Raw genomic sequence first — 19,496 nt, 5'->3', positions numbered from 1 at the left:
TTTCTCCATGCATAGAAAAGAAATCATCAACTACATTCAAATAAAATATGCGTGTGTTATTGCTTGAAATGCATGGGCCAATACATCAATTTGAGATTGATTTAAAAGATTAGATGAGAAAGATTTCAGCATTCTTCATTCTGTTCATTAGATGCAACAGTGGGAATGTCCCATCCTGTTGTGGGTCTCATTTTCTACAGCTAGTGTGAACAAACAGGAGAGTGCATGTAGGAATGTCTGACACTTGACTGCAGCTTGTGAGTCGCCCCACGTCAAAATGATTTGTGACACTGTTTTTCTGCTCCGAAAGCAGCTCTGAAGTGTATAGCCCAATGGAAAATTTGAAGTGAAGAGACACTGCTCTAATGTACACCCCTAAAGGCCAGTAAAAATTTGAACAAATTGGATTAAAAGAGCAGCTTTGCAGTGAAACCATTTACTGTATCGTACTGCCTTACAAAGGGCACTAACACTGAAACTGAGAAAAATGGCTAACAAGCTTTCCTTATAAATTGATTCATTTGATATCAACATTCACATTCTTAGCCATATAGTCTAAGATTTTGATTTTAGTCAAAACTCAGTTTAGACAAAATGTAGACATTTACAAGGCCAATTAAAGGTGACATGAAATGAAAGATAATATTTTATTCCCTATTGTGACATATCTGAGTGAAACAGTGAACAAGAACAAATGTATATAGGGCGGGACTTGATTTTGTCTATAAGGAATTGATTGGATTGTTGGATCATTGGAGTTGTCAGTTGGACATTGACAGGTTGTCCCACCCTCGCCAGTAAGCACGTCATCAGAGAAGAGGAGAGATGTGGTTGCAAGTTGTTTAAGTTATTTTGATAATAAAAAAAAATATATATATATATATTTTTTTTAAATGTGCACAGACAAATCGTTTATAATAAGCTAAATACTGCAATATTCCATAAAAAAGTAACAATTGTCATTTTAAAAACTTTCCAGTATTTTATTGTGTGTTTTTTTTCCACCCCCAAGACAATGTTGTTTCCAAAGGTTTGTTAACCTCCACAGACATCAAACAGAAGTATATATTGACACATTCAAGCCTGCATGGGTGTGGGCTGTCGTCATTCACATCAAACATTCACTGAGGAAACTGATGAGACTGAACAACTGAAACAGCTTACTGGCGTTTCATTGGCTGAGGGAGGAACTGTCAATCATGCCTACAGCACCTGCGAGCGCTGTGGCCATTTAACGAGCGCTGCGTGACGACTGCGCGTGAACTCAGAAAACCCTTCTGGATATCCGTTAGTCTTCAGCAGTCCGGTAAGTGTGTTCTCTGCTATTTTACTTCTTCTTGTGGATTCACAGACAACATAGCGTGAAAGACAATTTAATGATGCCATAATATGCCTAGGGTTTGTCTAAAGGTTTGCAGAATTAATTCATTTTTAAATTAATCGAGGGTCTCGTACCATCTAAATGTCATTAAGGCGGAATAATTCTCCCGTCACTTCTACGAATCTACGAAAAGTGGGTGACATTTAGTTTGGAAAAAGTTAATATAAGGTGAAAGTTTACACCTTCCACAAGTCATTAAAAAGTTAAAGTTAGCAATTAAAAAATACTGACATATGGAAACTTTTTTTAATTTTCAATCCGTTTATTATATTTCTACACAAATGAACACACCTGCATGCTCACAAAAAGTATGTTTTTTCATTATTAATGTTTTTTTTTTTTTAAGTATTATTTTATAAAGTTTAAGATGTTCTTTATCTTTATTATTCAAATACAATAACTGTACAGTTCCTAGATGTTTGTCCAGTAAGGATATTGAGCAGATGCCACAACAGGAGATTTACATCTTAACTGACTTGTGATCAGATTAGAGGAGATTAGAGAGAAACTTCCTCTCTGCTAAAACTGACAGGAGAACTGACCATGTGCAGGAGGCCTGCAAAGAGTATCATATTCATGTGATTGTCTCTGCCAATCAGCTAGTTCAGTTTGCTTTGGATCTGTGCTGAAATGTTCCTATATGCCATAAAGCTGTCAGCTAGCCTGTAACCCAAACCTGTTTATATAAGGAACTTTTATTGTCACTCTTAATGCATAGTTTTCATAAATAGGCAAATGCAAATGTAGCCTATCTGGTTATCTTTGCATTTATTTTGGGTTTTACACCATCAAAACATTCAGATAAGGCATGAAGGTGTTTGTTACTAGCCTAATTGCCTATTGCTCATGTTATCCATTCTTTACATCAGCTTCACAAGTGTTTTATCACTTTGGTCCATTTCAGAACAATTGGTGGGTTTTTGTGGCAGGGAGATGAACAGAGACCTTGTGCTGGTGTCCCACAACCTCGGACTCATTAGGCAATGTACCCCTGGGTGGCCTTGCTATTTTTAGATGTGCCTTAGTCTAGTGAAATTCTGGCGCATAAGGGGTTCGATAGGGGTCTGTAGATGGATGTACAGATAGATAGATAACTTGATAGGTTGTAATGGGAATTGTAGTTTTATGCTAAAAGATTTTATGGTTCAGGGCCTGTGACACTCAAAAAAATGCTTGTTTGTTTCAACCCATGTTTTAGTCAAATATAGACAAACCCAATAATTGGGTTTAAAAATGTAAATGTAAAAAAATTTAAAACAACAGTTTCGTTTGTCCATATTTGATCCAAACATGGGTTGAAACAACCAAGCATTTTTCTTTAGAGTGTAAAGTATATTCAAATTTTAAAACTTTTTTGCTATTAAGTAAAACTATTAATCAGATAAAGATTAAATTATATCTTTCCTGGAAACATTATCTTTGAACAATAATTGTATTCTCACCATTTAATTTAAAACTAATTCAATTAAACAGAGCTGGTAACTAATCTAAAACTAAGCAAATAAAAAAAAAATCTATAAACTACTGTTTAATTTTACTTAATTTTTGAGTGGAAAGAAACTACTTTAATTTAGCAAATAATTAAGCATTAAGTTGATTAAAAAGTGACGGTAAATACTTTTACATTAACCTTTTTTAACTTTTGAACTTTCTATTCATCAAAGAATACTGAAGAAAAAATGTATCACTGTTTCCACAAAAATTTAAGCACCAAATCAGCATATTAGAATGATTTCTGAAGGATCATGTGACACTGACACTGTTTTTACTGTATTTTGATCAATTAAATGCAGCCTTTTAAAACATTAATATATACTGACCTTAAACTTTTGAATGGTAGTGTATATGTTGAGTAATGTTTTTATTGTGCGTTAATATTGATTGCATATACATAAAGCGGTTTCTCTAATTCTCTTGCGAGCTTTTAGAATATGTCACTGAAATTAACATTGTAACATTGAACTGTGGGCAGTGAGAGGCCTTATATCTAAAGCAGATGAGCAGGGTTGTGTTGAGTCAGCGCTGGATACTGTCTATGTATGAAGCAAGGACAGAGACATGAAGTCTGGACTGGAGTCAGTCTCACATATCCTGGGAAAAGAAAGAGCAGCCTGGAGACCCACAGACACAGGCCCTGCTGTCACTATAACATGACAGTGTTACATTTTCAAATACTTGTGTTGGTCTTGTAAACTTGTAACTGAAGTATATTTAGCACAGAAACAACTGACAGGGTATAAAAGATGATGTAAATTGAAATGATATAGAAAGTGATGGTCAACTGCAGTGTTTTCTGTTCTTTTCCACTGCTAAATCAGCGTCACAGCAAAAGAAAACGTATTTTACCTTATATCAGTTAAAAGTATGGCAAAATAAAGCAAAGACAGCATGTCTTTCAGTTCCGTTGTCTTTGTGGCCGCGTGCAAAAACAAACATGCAGGACAACCATTATAGATTTATGAGGTCAAAAAGTCAGCATGACTTTCATAACTGTGGATTACACATGCTAATAAAACATAATCTTTTTATACATAAGCATACCTTTGCAATATTTCATACTCTTGCATTGCACTGATGTGGGAATCACTGCAGGTCACATTATTAACTGAATGAAGCATGAAGCTACTTCAAGGGGCAAGTTCTAGCCTAAGGCCTTACTTGGATGTCTATTAAACTGGACAATATCTACTAGGGGTCACCCACTCAGACACAGGCAACCAAATCCTGTCAGGCAGATAATTTATGGTGCATCGCAGAGACTGTTTTACCACTGCTGCTATTCATGGAACCACAGTGATCTTTAGAAAGCAGGAAGCAAGTGGTGATGAATGGACATTAACTAATGTATCAAAATATCAGTGTCACCGTATGGAGTTTGACCTACATATTGGCCAACACCCTTTTGAGGCCCCACTAGTATGGATGTGATCTTTTTTTTTCCTTTTTTTTTTCCAGAGGCAGGATGGAGGAAGCAGAACTCTTAAAGGAGCGACTTCAAGCTATTACGGTAACCTTACATGGGTTTGTTTACTTGTTTCAAAGCTCTCTGAAATACTTGACTGTGATTGGTTAAATGCTGCAATCTGTGCTAAAATATTTTTTAACGATGATTGCGAAACAGTATCAGTGTTATTTTAGTGTTATTCTTTCTTTCTTTTTTTTTTTTTTGCATTATACACTTATAGTATTTATTAATATTTTGAATTAACAATTTTTAATATTTTCAGTTTATTTTAATTTGTTTTAGAAATTGTTACATGCTTTTTTTATTCATATTTAGCTTTATATATATTCATATTTAGCTTTATATATTTATTTCCGTTTTAGTAGTTCAACTTTTATTTCAGCTTTATTATTTTTCAACAATGAACTGTATAGTTGACAATCAGACAACCGCTTTCCTATCACATAGATGTGCTACTGTTGTTCCATGTCTCTGTTTGGACACGTGTCCATTTGTCCACAGAATAAGAAAAAAATCCAAGAGGAAATTGCCCACAAACGGCTTGAGATTGACAGAGAGAAACTGAAGCTTCAGCATGTTAAGGTACCTTCTTGATGTTAGAAGTATAGTGTCATTTTCATCAGCATTTTTCTGAATTTTATGTTTTGAATTATAATGGAATTTAAAGTATCTCTCTATTTGTCTTTTATAGAAAAGGTCCATGAGAGATCTGTGGCTCATGGATGGGATGAACAGCAGTAATGCACAGGAAACACAAAAAGCTCTTGAAGATGCCCAACAAACGAAACACCTCAAGAGTAATATATTTCGGTAAGACAAATTATTGTGTTGTGCCTTATCGTATTTTTAATTTCATTGGTTTCATTACTGTAGTTTTATTTATACCATATTCACCACAAGAGTGGCTGTTGATCCAAACACCATTTTGCTATTTAAGATTTTTTCATAAAGAATGTCAGCTAGTTTATTGAGATTATCATAGCATATCTAGCATTCTGGCATCGTCTGAATACAGTTAAAACATTTTCAATCTTTACTTAAGGGTCTTTTGTATTTAGCTTCAGGGGTTGGCCTGATGTTTCTCAGCTAATGTTTTTTGCCCTGTGGTGCCCTAATAAAATCTTTTAGAGTGAAGTATGAGGCAAGCGGTGTGCAATGCTCTGTAACGGCATTGCATTGTAGTAGCAATGAAGTCAGAGAAGGATGCTTAAAAAAGCTTTTCCCATGTCCTTGAGAAGCTGCTACATGCAGGTCACACACTGGTACAAATATTGCTGTTGGTTTCATTCTTTGCGGGAGTGTTAAATGATTCAGGCCGATGGTGATTCTGACTGAACCTCTGTCATATGAGAGAATAAAATTCTAACGTCTGTTATTAAATATTTGTTTATAATGCTTTCATACCCTGTTAACAACTCAATGTGTCTTTAACTCATTGGATCTAGCATGTCTATGCAGCAAAAAGTACAAACAGAGTGACAGGCTTTGTCACTCTTGTGTGACTTAACCCAGTAACAGAGCGTTTAACCCAGTAACACACCCAGAGTGTGTGCGCGTGTATGTGTGTGTGTGTGTGTGTGTGTGTACGTGTGACGAGAACACTAAAAGACGGAAGCTTTAGAAAGCAATTATTTTTACAAATTCTCTGTAGGATAGAGAAAGAGATTGAAGCGTTGGAGAGAGAGGAAATGAACATCTCAACAAATGAGGGGCTGATTCTAAAGAGGCTAAAGGCCATTGAAAAATCTCCAGAGGACATCATTAAGGTACAGTAGTTTTGTTATGGTTCATATAAAACAATCAGAAACTCTTATTGTCTGTCTTTTGCTTGAACTATATATAAAAAAAAAAAAAAATAGGCTTTAAACATCTGAAAACTGAAGACACTTTATTTTAGAAAATTATTCTGTTTGTATCTTCACAGGCAGTGAATGCAGATTTCATATCAGGTAACTACTGTAAAATTACATCACAATCACAATGTTTATGGGCCATTAAACTGTTGTTTTGAATTCTGGATTATTTATGAATATTGTAACATTTTTTTGCAGACCCGGTCTATATACATTCAACAATTCCAAATATGCTAAAGCCCAGCACACCTCTATTAAATCAGAGGAAGAAACAAGACCTGGAAACTGAAGCAAAAAAAGATCAAGCCAAACCTGGTAAACTGAAAGAAGACTTCAAAAGTATATATTTCTATAATGTAGAACGTCTCGGTTACGTATGTAACCCTCGTTCCCTGAGTAGGGGAGTGGGCCGTCACACCAAGGGGGCATGGTCGACCTTGCTGCTGGTATGCCAAAGCAATGGCGTCCACTATCCAGTGGGACAACCTTTGCTTGGAGAGAGCCTTTCCCTTCAGCTTCCCACCATAACAGACAAAGAGCTGGTCTGAGGTCCTGAAACACCGCGTTCTGTCTACGTAAGCACGGAGGGCGCGTACTGGACAGAGCAGTGCCAAGGCTGGGTCTGCCTCCTCCAAGGGCAGCGCTTGCAGGTTCACTACCTGGTCTCGAAAGGGTGTGGTAGGAACCTTGGGCACATATCCGGGCCGGGGTCTCAGGATCACTTGAGAGTTAGCCGGCCCGAATTCCAGGCACGCTTCGTCAACCGAAAATGCCTGCAGGTCCCCTACCCTCTTGATGGAGGCCAATGCAACCAGGAGCGCTGTCTTCATTGACAGGAACTTAAGCTCCACTGATTGCAGAGGCTCAAAGGGAGCACTCTGCAGGGCAGTTAAAACCACTGAGAGGTCCCAAGAGGGTACGAGGGGAGGATGAGGAGGATTTAGTCTCCTCGCTCCCCTCAGGAACCTGATGATCAGGTCGTGCTCTCCCAGAGACTTACCATCAACTGTGTCGTGATGTGCGGCAATAGCGGCAACATACACTTTCAGGGTGGAGGGAGACAGCCTTCGCTCCAACCCTTCTTGCAGGAAGGAAAGCATGACACTGATCGGGCATTTCGTGGGTTCTTGATGTTTAGAAGATCACCAGTTGACGAAGAGGTTCCACTTCAACGCGTAGGCATGTCTCGTGGACGATGCTCTAGCGGAAGTGATGGTAGCCACCACCGCTGGTGGTAGGGTACTCAAACCTGCCTCGCCCCGTCCAGGAGCCACACGTGGAGGTTCCAAAGATCGGGACGAGGGTGCCATAGGGTGCCCCGTCCCTGAGAAAGGAGGTCCTTCCTCAGGGGAATTGGCCAGGGAGGTGCTGTCGTGAGGAGTACCAGTTCTGAGAACCAGGTCCGGTTGTGCCAATACGGGGCAACCAAAATGATCTGCTCCTCGTCCTCCCTGATCTTGCGCAAGGTCTGCGCAAGGAGGCTCACTGGGGGAAACGCATACTTGCGTAGGCCCCGCGGCCAGCTGTGCGCCAGTGCATCCGTGCCGAGCGTGCCCTCGGTCAGGGAATAATACAGGTCGCAGTGGGACGAGTCGTGGGAGGCAAACAGGTCTACCTGTGCGTCCCCGAACTGATCCCAAATCAGCTGGACCGACTGGGGATGGAGTCTCCATTCTCCAGCGAGAGGCCGAAGCCGAGACAGCTCGTCGGCCGCCTGGTTCAGGTCTCCCGGGATATAAATGGCTCGAAGCGACCTCAGATGCTTCTGACTCCATATGAGGAGGTGTCGAGCGAGTTGCGACATACGGCGGGAGCGCAGACCACCTTGATGGTTGATGTACGCTACTGTCGCGGTATTGTCTGATCGGACTAGTACGTGCTGACCCTTGAGCAATGCACGGAAGCGGTGCAGGGCGAGACGTACAGGTCTGACGGCAGGCTGGAGTCACTGGGACTTGGAGCGTGCCGTGTTGCCATGCCCTCCTCGGGACTTGATCGCGAAGCCAAAGCTGAAGCGGTCTCATATGAAGCAATCCGAGCGCCGTTACTGCGGCTGCGGATGCCATATGCCCCATAAGCCTCTGATATAGGTTCAGTGGAACCGCACTCTTGTCCTCGAATTGGCGAAGACAAGTCAGCAGTGACTGCGCGTGCTCGCTCGTAAGCTGCGCGCACATGGCGACCGAGTCGATCTCCATACCGAGAAAAGAGATCCTCTGTACGAGGCAGAGTTTGCTCTTCTCCCAGTTGACCCGAAGGCCCAGACGAGCTAGGTGCCGGAGCACTAGGTCCCTGTGTTCGCAAACCTGATCTCGAGAGTGAGCAAGGATCAGCCAGACGTCGAGATAGTTCAGGATGCGAACCCCGTGTTCCCGGAGGGGAACAAGGGCTACCTCGACGACCTTCGTGAAGACGCGAGGAGACAGGGCTAGCCCGAATGGGAGAACCGCGTACTGGTATGCCCGCCCCTCGAAAGCAAACCGTAGGGACGGTTTGTGTCGAGGTAAGATGGAGACATGAAAGTAGGCGTCCTTCAGGTCGACCGCTGCAAACCAATCCTGGGGCCGCACGCACTGGAGGATGCGTTTGGCAGTGAGCATCTTGAACGGCAGCCTGTGAAGGGAGCGGTGGAAGACGCGCAGGTCGAGGATTGGCCGTAACCCACCGGATTTCTTCGGTACAATGAAGTAGGGGCTGTAGAAGCCGGACTTCATTTCGGCTGGAGGGACAGTCTCGATCGCACCCTTCGCCAGTAGGGTGGCGACCTCCGCTCTCATGACAGGGGCATTGCCACCGACCATAGTGAAGCGGACTCCCCTGAAGCGGGGAGGAGACCGCGCGAACTGAATCGCGTAGCTGAGCCTGATGGTTCTCGCGACCCAGCAGGACAGTCTGGGAAGCTCTAGCCAGGCCTCCAGAAACTGCGCCAGCAGGGTTATATGAACCACAGACGTACCGTCGGTGGTGCAGCGAGGCGGAATGACCGGCCCAGGCGAGGGTGGCATAGCGGCCCTGTGCGGGGGCACGGTCATTAACCGCATCCTGCCAGAGGAGGCCAGGGGAGGACCAGCGTCCCACGGGGGCGTGCTCTGGCAGGGGTCTGGCGACAGAGGGGGATGAGAGGAGCGTGGCCCGTGGGCGGCGCGTGCTGTCATCCACAGCCTCTTGGGGCTCAGAGAAAGAGCATCAGTTCTTTTTGAACGAGATTCTCCCCCAGCCCTCCACCGGGTGAAGGAGTTGTCCTGCTACCAGCTCCTGAAAGAACTGAGCCCTAACTCCAAGCTGCCCGTCTCAGGAGTGCTGGTTAGCCAGGTGTTAGCCGGCTAAGGGGCAGAGACAGGCGGTGCCAGCCTCCAGCGACCTCCTCGTGCTCGGGCCAGTGAAGGCTCGAGGGAGAAGCCGCATGGAGGCGGCGTCGGCGTCGGCGGGAAGCAGACTAAGGAGACCACACGGACGGATGACCGTCAGTGCAGAAGCCTCAGTCCGCTTCTGGAGTGATCGAAGACTGTTGGGCGCAGTCCTCAACCACACCGCCGACCAAGCTGCCCGTCTCAAGAGTGCTGCTTAGGCTGGCGTGGCAGTCTAAGGGGCGGAGACGGGCAGCGCCGCCCTCCTGCAACCTCCTCCTGCTCAGGGCCGGTGAAGGCCCAAGGGGAGGAGCCGCATGGAGGTGGCCTTGGCGGGAAGCAGACTGAGGAGACCACACGGATGGATGACCATCAGTGCAGACGGACCTGAGTCTGCTTCTGGTGGCCGAAGCCACCCTGCCGAAGAGCCCAGCCTGGGACATGGGGGAGCTGACAAAATGAATTCTCAGACCCCCTCACATCAACCTGGCTAAGCCCATGTCTGGACCACTCTAGTGGACACCACCTGACCCAGGATCACGCAGGTACCGATGTCGCCCGAGTGCGAGGTCAGTAGTGTGCGCGGCGAAACGACCAGGCCGGGCATGGGAGGCATAGCGTCCCAGCAAGGGGGCGTGGTCGGGTTTCCGCGTTCTGTCAGTGTTGGCCAGTGAAGGACTAGCATTCCACTGTGGCCGGTTCCAACAGAACTCCCGAGTCAGCACTGCCTCGAAGGTGAAGGCGACACACAGGACTGCATGCCTGTGTCACAATAGTGACAGAGAACATATAGACCAAGATCGCCTCACGATCAAGGCCAGCGAAGGTGGAGGACGCCCTGATGCACATCTGGGAAAGCCTACAGCGCTCGGGGGGAGGGCAGCGCCACTCCAACCGATGCTTTCAGCTGCCCGGGAAAGCATGGCCATCAGCTCTGGATCTGACTCGACTAACGCTGACACTCCTGAGGGAGGCAACGTAGTCGAATCCTCATTTCCAGAGAATCAAGCCCGCCTTGTGATGCTGTGAGTGACATGACACCATCTGCTGGAGGCCCGAATGAAACACTGGGTCCCCGAGAGGAACCAGGCACACACGGAAGCCCCACGGTTTGCGATGTGGAGGGGGGCGTGTTTTTTTATTTTTTTATTATTGTACCACACTGTAACCCTCAAATCACCCTGGCCACCAGCCAAAGTATCCCGTAGGAAGAGATAGATTGGGGTGTGGCAGAGCGGACTCTACCCACACTGTTAGATCATTGAGTCTCGATCTATAAACATCGCGATGGTCATGTTCCCGCAATGAAAACATGACTCATCCACGAGCGCTGCCGAGCGTGATTAAGCCCAACACGCGAAACAGCGCTCGTGACCGTTAGGCAGATGAATCACGCGCCCACATCCAGTAAATACACGGGCGAACCGTCTTGAAAAAGACGTGCCGCGTGCAGCTCTTTTAGAGAGAGGAAAAAGCTCAGCAGAGTGCTGAAGCGCCCAGGGAGAAACACACACACTGTTGGCAGATCACTGCACAGATCAGCAGCAGGCAATGCGATCTCGCTGGAACGCGCCATCACTCCAACACACTGAAGAGCCGCTCGTCTCGTAGAGTGAAGATGATTCAGAATGGCTTGCAGGAGTGAAGAGAACTCTTGGCTCCGAAGCGAAAACATATCTGCATGTTGCCAGCGTACTTCCTTATATACCCACGACGTGGGGCGGACTTACGCTATGCAAATTCCGCAGACCCATGGCATTTAATTGCCATTGGCTCGTTTTGTATACTCATAGGTGAGAGGCTTTCTAAGCGAAACCCCATTCCTCGTCATCCGACGTAACTCGGAGTGACCACGAAAGGGAACTAGCAAAACAAATCTTTTAAAACAGGGTTTCCCAAACTGGGTTTCCCAAATCCCTGGGGAATAGCAGGGAGTTTGTGAGTTGATTAATTATTTAAAGCTAATTAATTAAATCATAATTTTGACTAAAAGTTTAAATAAAAACAATCAAAATGAAACATTTACTAAACCAAGATTAAAAAAAAAAATGTTTACCTGCTTGTCATGTGACCATTAACTAAAAGCAGAGAACTGTGAACATTATTACTGTGAACATTATTACAAACAAAATGACTGTGTTTTCATTTTTGAAATATTCACTTAAAATCTCAGGGTGTACTTCAAGTTAATATTTTGGTTCAAATGGGTTCTGCTGACAAAAAGGATTGGGAATCCATGTTGTAAAATGTTCATAGCTGAAGTGTGTCATTTCTCTGCCACCAAATGGGAAAAAACATAATGATAGTTTTCAAACAGGTTTCGTTTAAAACAAAAAGGGCAAACAAAGTTGATCATAGACACTATTGGTGCCAATGGCTCTACGATCTATTTAGGCTTAAGATGCTTTTGAGAAACACAGCCCAAGTGTCATTGGTTGTTCAAACAGTTTGGTTGCCTCCAAAATCACACCATTGTTTTGAGCGCTACAGCCACATGGATATGGACACACAAATGTCTTACTTTCTTATATCCAAGTTTAATACGCAAAGATAGTGGTTAATATTTTAACATCTTAAAACAATCTTTAAAAATCTTATATATTACACACATTCCATTTGTCTCTTACAGCTTTGTTTGCCATGGAAATTAATGTTCAGAAGGACTTGCGCACAGGTGAAAGCCAAGTGCTGTCCACCTCCGCCATTTCTCCCCAAGAGCTCCAGCAGAGAGGCATCAAAGTCTACGACGATGGCCGGAAGTCAGTCTACGCCTTACGCACAGACGGTGATCAGCCTGGTGCGAACGGAGTGGATGAACTCAGTCCCGTGGAGGTTGAGGAGCTGCTGAGACAGGCCTCTGAGAAAAAGAAGAGGTCCAATCAGGTTCAAATGGACCCTTCTTATCCTTACAACATCTCCCATGAACCACAATCAGACCCCAACAACATGGAGAGTCACAAACCCAACGGACACCAAGATCCCTACAGCATCGACTTATCTGCATGGCCCGAGCTTGTGTACAATGATGGTGTTCGCTATCCAGAGGACGCGGGTCATAGACTCCCACTCCTTCCAATGCCTGATTATAATGACAGACCAGACGAATACTATCAAAACGGCAATGGGAATAACTACAACCGTGAGTTATATAGAGGGGAAAGACACGCGCATGGACAATATTACAACCGAAGAGAGAGCAACCGGGGAACGCAGCATTTGGAAGGTGACATCAGAAACCACAGCCTGTGCTCAGCCTACTCTGAGGACTCCAAAGTCAGCATCCTGAATGCCATGCCATCGGACGAGCCCGTCACCATGATCTTCATGGGCTACCAGAATGCCGAAGATGACAGCCAGAGCTATGAGGGCTCAGTTCGGGCAGAGCTGGTAATCGTTGGAGATGGTGAAGATGACGCAAGCAAGAGCTTCCACCCTCATCAGAGCTCCAACGTCAACAATGCCTTTTCCTACTCTGCCAGATGGAAAGGCAAAAGAGAGGGCATAGAGGACCCGTCAACTACAGGTACCCCTAAGATTAAAAAAGTCAAAGAGAGACACAAGCACTGCTGTGTGCTGATGTAGTTGCACTAACACTCTATCAGCTCTTCTATGATGCAGCTTCTCACCAGAATGGCTTTCCTCACTCTGCATGCTGGACACTGCTGTGGTTTTCAGTTGTTCAGTGTCTTAAACTGTCCTTCATGTTGTCATTTGCTCATGTTGTCTGACAGTGTTTGTAAAAACACCTTGTCGTATATGTGTAGCTTTAGAGCAGGGGTCTTCAACTGCAGCGGGTCCAACAATTATCATTTTTATGAAATTAAATTTTATAACAAAGAAATCGATAATAAGTTAACTAAAAACAAATCTAAGGTAATCTAAATACACTACAGTTTAAAGGTTTTGGGTCAGTAAGAGTTTTTAATGTTTTTAAGGAAGCCCAGGCTGCATTTATTTGATCAAAAATACAGTAAAACCAGTAATATTGTGAAATATTTTTTTTAATTTAATATATTTTTATTTTAATATAATATAAAATGTAATTTATTCCTCTAATGGCAAAGCTGAATTTTCAGCATCAGCTCTCGTTCCCTCTCAAGGAACTGGGGTTATATTCATAACCTAGACACTCCCTTTCGAGGGAACTCAACGCTGTGTCATAACATTGATGCTATGGGAATGTTAATACCCACTTCGCCATGCTGAACAAGCACCTGCTTCACTAAGCTGTGAAGAAATGCACAATCATAGTGAGCCAGTGTCAATAACTCAAGGGACTTACACCGGAAATAAATGTCAAAGTCTGTTCAGGCGCATAACCATGACATGCAATGCCCTTAAAACCTAGAAGATCTAGCAGCCCAGCTTGTGACATTCCCGAAGCTCAATGTTCTAACTAACCAGGTAAATTCCATAACATCCCAACAATGGATGAGATACAGAATTGCTATTGCAACTCTAAACATCCTCAACCCGTTACTACCTCTTAAGCACTAGGAACAGCATTAGCGAAGGGAGCATATGAGGTAACTCCTCAGCAGGCTGATCTCCAGACTTAAAGTACTGGAGAGGGTGACAGATGAGAGAATGAATCAACAATTGCGATTAAATCTACTTCTGCTCTGTCAAGGAGCCTGCTTCAACCTTCACTACGCCTTTTGAAGAAGGGCATTATTAACAGCAACTCATACCCAGGGGAGCATGCAATGATGATTGGGGAGAGCCAAGCTCTATACCCTTAGCCTCATTGGCTAATAAATGCCTATTCCCAGAGCTTTACTGAGGAGGACAGAAAGTGAGCTGCCACAGCGCAATGCCACCTTTATCCTCTTCACGAACCTTTAGGAAACATGTTACATAGTTCCACTATGACCACACTATCACCATGTCCAAACTGGAGGGGCGACAGATGAGATGAGGCAGTGAGACGCCCGTGGCGGTGTTGCCCAGTCTACCTAACCTGTACCAGCACTAAATACAGCACTAGATGGATCTCTGAGGGGCGGAGGCTTTAGCATGACAACCCTCTTGAGTAAGAGATGTGTGTGTAAACCTCATTCCTCTAATCTCAAGAGGCGCTCTAGCGACTGACGCTAGAGGCTGCGGTCTTTAGCCTCCTTGTTAGAGCGCCGTCTCCCACGCCGGAGACCATAGTTCAAATTCTGCTCAGAGTGGGTTGAGTAGAACTGGTTACATACGCTCTACCCTAAAGACAGCTTACCAAGGAGGCTCACAGGGAGCCCTCCACACCTGATATCACTGTCTAGACAGAGCTCTGGGGAGCGGAGGCCTTAGCATGATGACCCTCTAGAGCACAGGTGTCAAACTCAGTTCCTGGAGGGCCACAGCCCTACAGAGTTTTGTTCCAACCCTGCTTCAACACACACACACCTGCAGTTTTCAAATAAGCCTGAAGGACTTGATTAGCTGATCAGGTGTGTTTAATTAGGGTTGAAGCTAAACTCTGCAGGGCTGTGGCCCTCCAGGAACTGAGTTTGACACCCCTACTCTAGAGCGAGAGGAGGCTTGTCTATGCTCTACCCTAAATACACACTGGGGAGACAACAACTGGTGATGTCAATGGATCTAAATAGGAAAGCATAAAAGAGGGAAAACTCCCCTGTCAAACTCATCCACCAGTTTATATCCGCGGTCCCCGTGATCAGAACCACCGTGGTGCCTCTGCAAACGCAGGGTCTAAAACGTGATGTGCAGATGCTCGATTCTGATCCCTCAAGAACAGGATCAAGCAAGAGCAGAGCTTCCCCACCATGACTCATTGCAGTGCCTGCATACAGCTGCCCCAAGAGCTGACAGCACTCACTCTGCTCTAAAGCTTACATTGACAGGCAATATCTTCACACACACACACACACACACTTAAGCAAGCGGATCCTGAAGTCAAAGAGCTGATGACGTCTAATGCAGGCAATTTTTTATACTCACGGGCACTCCATGTGATGACATAGGGCTGCAATCTGCCAATCAATTGCCGTGTTTCCACACCTGCTTCAGACACTGGTCATTCCTGGGGGCGTTCGCATAGCATCAGCTAGGGCTGCACAATTAATCTAGCCTGGGTTTCCCCATACTGCCTTGCTCGCAGCGCGATTCTATTCACGCTGCTAGGCAGTCTGGACACCATGGGACAATTTTTCCCCTGAAAAAGGGAACCAATCACAGAACGGGGAGGGAGCAGCAAGATGATGACGACACCGAAGCAGTTTGTTTATATCAGACTCGACGTTACCTTCTACCCTCATGTTTATCTTTCACAAACGGTAATATTCGCTAAACGCCATCGTGTACAAATAAATCTTTGACCCATCGTCTTTTTCCTCGTCGAATTTCTCTCACTCTACATACATCATCTGGTATAATTGAAGCGATTGGCTATGAGCTACATGCAGGCGCATTTGATAGACATTCATAGCGCCCAATAAACGGCTCTGGGCATTCGTAAACCACGCCTCAAATACGAGAAAATGCGCACGTAGTTCCCAGACCAAGTCTCAATGAGACTTGGTCTGACGTTAGCCAGGCTACAATTAATCGCAATTTCCATGTAATTGCACTTAAACTGATTTGGCTTATCACGAATTTGAAATCGCAAAGGCTGCGATTATTTTTTTTTAGGCGCAGCTTGTCATTGATGTACAGCTCTGTAAACACTGATACCTGACAGCACTGTGAGTTTTTAGTCACTTATAACGTGCATTTGAAAAAGCAACACGCGTCAAACATCTTTCCAAACATGAGAAGCATTTATGAACCTCTTGTCTAACAAAAGACAACATTTAATAACATGCTTTTACTCCAAGCTCACTTAATGACAACAGGTGAGCATCCCTCTGTGAGATGATGTGGCTTCTTACACAGAATAAGGCAGTTGTGTTTATTAGTCATGTTTAATCAATCTTCTGTTAATTCAGCTGCAGATAGTATGATGCCCGATAGGGATTTCCTGGAATAATATGCGTTATCACTTCTCCAGCGGGGCATATTTGGCGTGTCTGCGTGAGATGGCCCTCTGGTGTTCAGATGGAGTAGCATTTACTACCGATCATCTGTGCTGCACTGACAAGCTGTGCATAAAATAATTGCAGCCTTTGCCAAATCGCATGCGGTTTCATTGCGATTAATTGTGCAGCCCTAGCATCAACGTTATGACACAGTGTCTCATTCCCTCGAAAGGGAACAGTTGTGCTGCTTAACAATTTTGTGGAAACTGTGATACACTTTCTTCTCTAATGAATAGAAAGTGCTAAAGAACAGCATTTATTTGAAATAGATTTTTTTTTGTACGAAAAAAGTCTTTACTGTCACTTTTGATCAAGTAGATTCATATTTGCTGAATAAAATCATTCATGTAAAAAAATAAAAAAATACAGAATATCTTTGACGCCAAACTTTTTAACGGAAGTGTATGTCATTGTACCTCCCATATTAAGATGTACATTTCATTTACGTTTTAATTTCACCTAATACACTTAATATGTGATTCTGATCATTTTAATGAATTCGCAATGTAAACATAAGTATGTAAATGCATTCATAAGGGCCTATACAGTATACATGTTGTTAATGGTCAAGCTTAAAATACCTCAATTAAATTTTATGCAAAATGTGTCCGCCAAGGGCTCCTTGAAAAAAAAAGACCCCTGATTTAGAGCTTTACCTCCCTCTAATGGTGAAAGGGCAGAAATGCACTTCTCTTTCAAAATAATACGTGAAATATGTAATAACTCTCCTTTGTTTTCACCTGCCAAACTTTCTATGCTATATTTCTTTATTCATATTTTGCTTATAATTTCCTCCCTGTGCTTTTGCCACTTGCAATAATAAGCATGAGAGCATGCCATCTGCTGTGACATGAACAGGCATGCTTGCTTTCATGGATTGTGTTTCTTTTCTGTCATGCATCCTTTATTTTGCTTTGACATTGAGTGTATGAGAGTGTGAAAAGAGTGAGAGATTAATCTTTGTAATAAAACTGATTGAATGAGTCTTGTTTGTTTTTTTTGTTTTTTGTCTTTTTAATATCCCATTATGTTCTATTTAAAGAGACAGTTCACACATTATGCTAATAAATAGGTTTTTATTATTATTTAAATGATATTATATTATTTATTAATATTTTGAACAGTAATTCTGTTATGTGTGTTTGTCTTGAGTTGTTTTTATATTTAGCTTCAATTTATATTTGATGATAATCTTTTACTAATTTTAGTACTTCAACCGACTTATTTTGTTTGTTTGTCAAGACAACTTTTATGGTTTTCATTTAATATTAATATTTTATTTCAGCTTTAACAAAAACATTTTTTTATAGTTTTATAGTTTTAGTTTAAGTAAACAATAGCAGCATTGTAATTAATCCATAGTTGTTTTTTCATGGAACACAAAAGGAGCTAAAGTAAATGACAGAATATTCAGTTTTTAGTGATCTAGTCCTGATTACGACAGCATCCACCTACACAAATGTTGCATGAAAAGATAATTGACTCACAACTTTTGAGGCTACACTAACTTAAAGCCATTATGGCAATATTTTGCTGCTAGACTCAATACAAATTATGTCGTTTAACAGTATGCTTTATCTAAAAAAAATAGGGGACACTCCCACACATGGCCCCCTCTGTCATCTCTTCATTGTAGAATACGCAGTCCAGCCCTGTCAATCTTCTTCAGAAACACGCACACTCGGAGCGCTCCAGTGGTGGGCAGATAATTTGCTGTGCATGTCTTCCAACCTTAAGAGGCTTTTAAGAAGGCTGGCTGGTGTGCTTGAAACACTCTTATATAATCAATCTTGGGGATTATATAAATGGGGATAGATTGTTTCATGAGGACAAATGTCTTTATAGCTTGAGTTATTAAGATTACCCTTTTACTTAAACTGCCCTTGCACAAAAGATGAGTCAGTGAGGAGGTGGAGCACTGCTGATGGGTCTCAGAGGGAAGCTACTGGTGTGCATCAGCTGTCCATTAACCTCTATTTGGTTGGGAGGATTGAACTGAGCAGCTAAATCAATGTCTTTTCTCTCATGCTCCCAACAGCATTACAGATCCAGATGGAGAAACTGGGTCAAACCGCATAGTGCCCGACATGCACATTTTGTGGAACACTCTGCGAACTCTGAGATTCTTGTACGATTGTCCGAAGTGGCCAGCAAGACAAGAAACGTAGATCAACATCTCGGCGGAGTCTTCTGAAAGTGAAAGGAGGATGTAATATTAACACTTTTCAGGAAAAATATTCTATAACTAAACCGCTTAACATTTTGTGCCTCTGTCAGTTTCTTTTATTCATAATGGTGCTTCAAAGAAACACAACACACACAGATATCTGCTGTAAATGACACTGACTGTTTGAAACGTCCAAAAAGGAAGATAATGTTGTCATATGATATGTCACAGTCTGAGGCTTCCTTTCAGATGTGTTCTCCTTGTCGAGAAAACCCCAGAATGACAGTCAAACCTCATGATGTGCGTGTGTATGTGGCTGACAGCTGTTTGGGACAGCTTTATTATCTGTGCTAATGAATGAATCTTTCTGTTGTGTTTTTGTGGGGATTTTTTATTTTTTTTTTCATTAGATGTCCATGTTACCTTTATCAAAAAAAAAAAGTAAAAAATTAAAGGCATAGCTCACTCAAAAATGTTAAATCTGTCAACAGTTTTTCAACCTCATTTTATAAAACTTTCTCTCTTCTGATATTCTAAGCGGATAATTTCTTTTCTTTTTTTTAAGATATCTTTCAATGTTAATTAAATATTTGACATTTCTGATATTTTTGTCATAGAGTGAAAGTAAATGTGGACCAGGGATACTCTATCCATTCTCATTATGGAAAAGAGCAGCTTGGACAATCTGCTAAATATCTACTTTTGTGTTTCACAGAGTCATACAGGGTTATTGTAATAACATGAGGGTGAGTAAATGATGA

The 19,496-nt window shown here is 43.0% G+C and overlaps 2 protein-coding genes across 3 annotated transcripts in view; one reads left to right on the top strand and one right to left on the bottom strand.

Moving 5' to 3' along the window:
• pdca (phosducin a) overlaps nt 1–19,496 on the bottom strand; it is a 253,431-nt gene that overhangs the window by 45,228 nt on the left and 188,707 nt on the right. The gene's annotated exons all lie outside the window — the stretch shown is intronic.
• On the top strand, nt 1,229–18,729 carry palmda (palmdelphin a). 2 transcript variants are annotated; one of them, XM_084410279.1, is made up of 9 exons: nt 1,229–1,306; nt 4,337–4,388; nt 4,848–4,928; nt 5,038–5,156; nt 5,998–6,112; nt 6,271–6,295; nt 6,398–6,514; nt 12,176–13,069; nt 18,607–18,729. In XM_084410279.1, exons 2-9 carry the CDS (start codon nt 4,344–4,346, stop codon nt 18,645–18,647), a joined length of 1,437 nt encoding a protein of 478 aa, XP_084266405.1. In that variant the 5' UTR covers nt 1,229–1,306; nt 4,337–4,343; the 3' UTR covers nt 18,648–18,729. The 2 variants fall into 2 exon arrangements, with proteins under 2 accessions (XP_084266405.1, XP_084266406.1); XM_084410280.1 differs by lacking the exons at nt 1,229–1,306; nt 18,607–18,729 and having other exon boundaries at nt 4,338–4,388; nt 12,176–13,173.

This window comes from Rutilus rutilus (genome assembly GCF_951802725.1).
Source record: "Rutilus rutilus genome assembly, chromosome: 6".
Taxonomy (NCBI): Eukaryota; Metazoa; Chordata; class Actinopteri; order Cypriniformes; family Leuciscidae; genus Rutilus; species Rutilus rutilus.
The sequence above is the reverse complement of the archived record's forward strand: the minus strand, read 5'-3'. Positions and strand labels throughout refer to the sequence as shown.

Bases quoted from the DNA above. Each gene is read 5' to 3' on its own strand.
- palmda (XM_084410280.1), top strand. From the start codon at position 4,344: ATGGAGGAAGCAGAACTCTTAAAGGAGCGACTTCAAGCTATTACG. The intron at 4,929-5,037 runs GTACCTTCTTGA...TGTCTTTTATAG, and splicing joins TGAAGCTTCAGCATGTTAAG to AAAAGGTCCATGAGAGATCT. The intron at 5,157-5,997 runs GTAAGACAAATT...AATTCTCTGTAG, and splicing joins CTCAAGAGTAATATATTTCG to GATAGAGAAAGAGATTGAAG.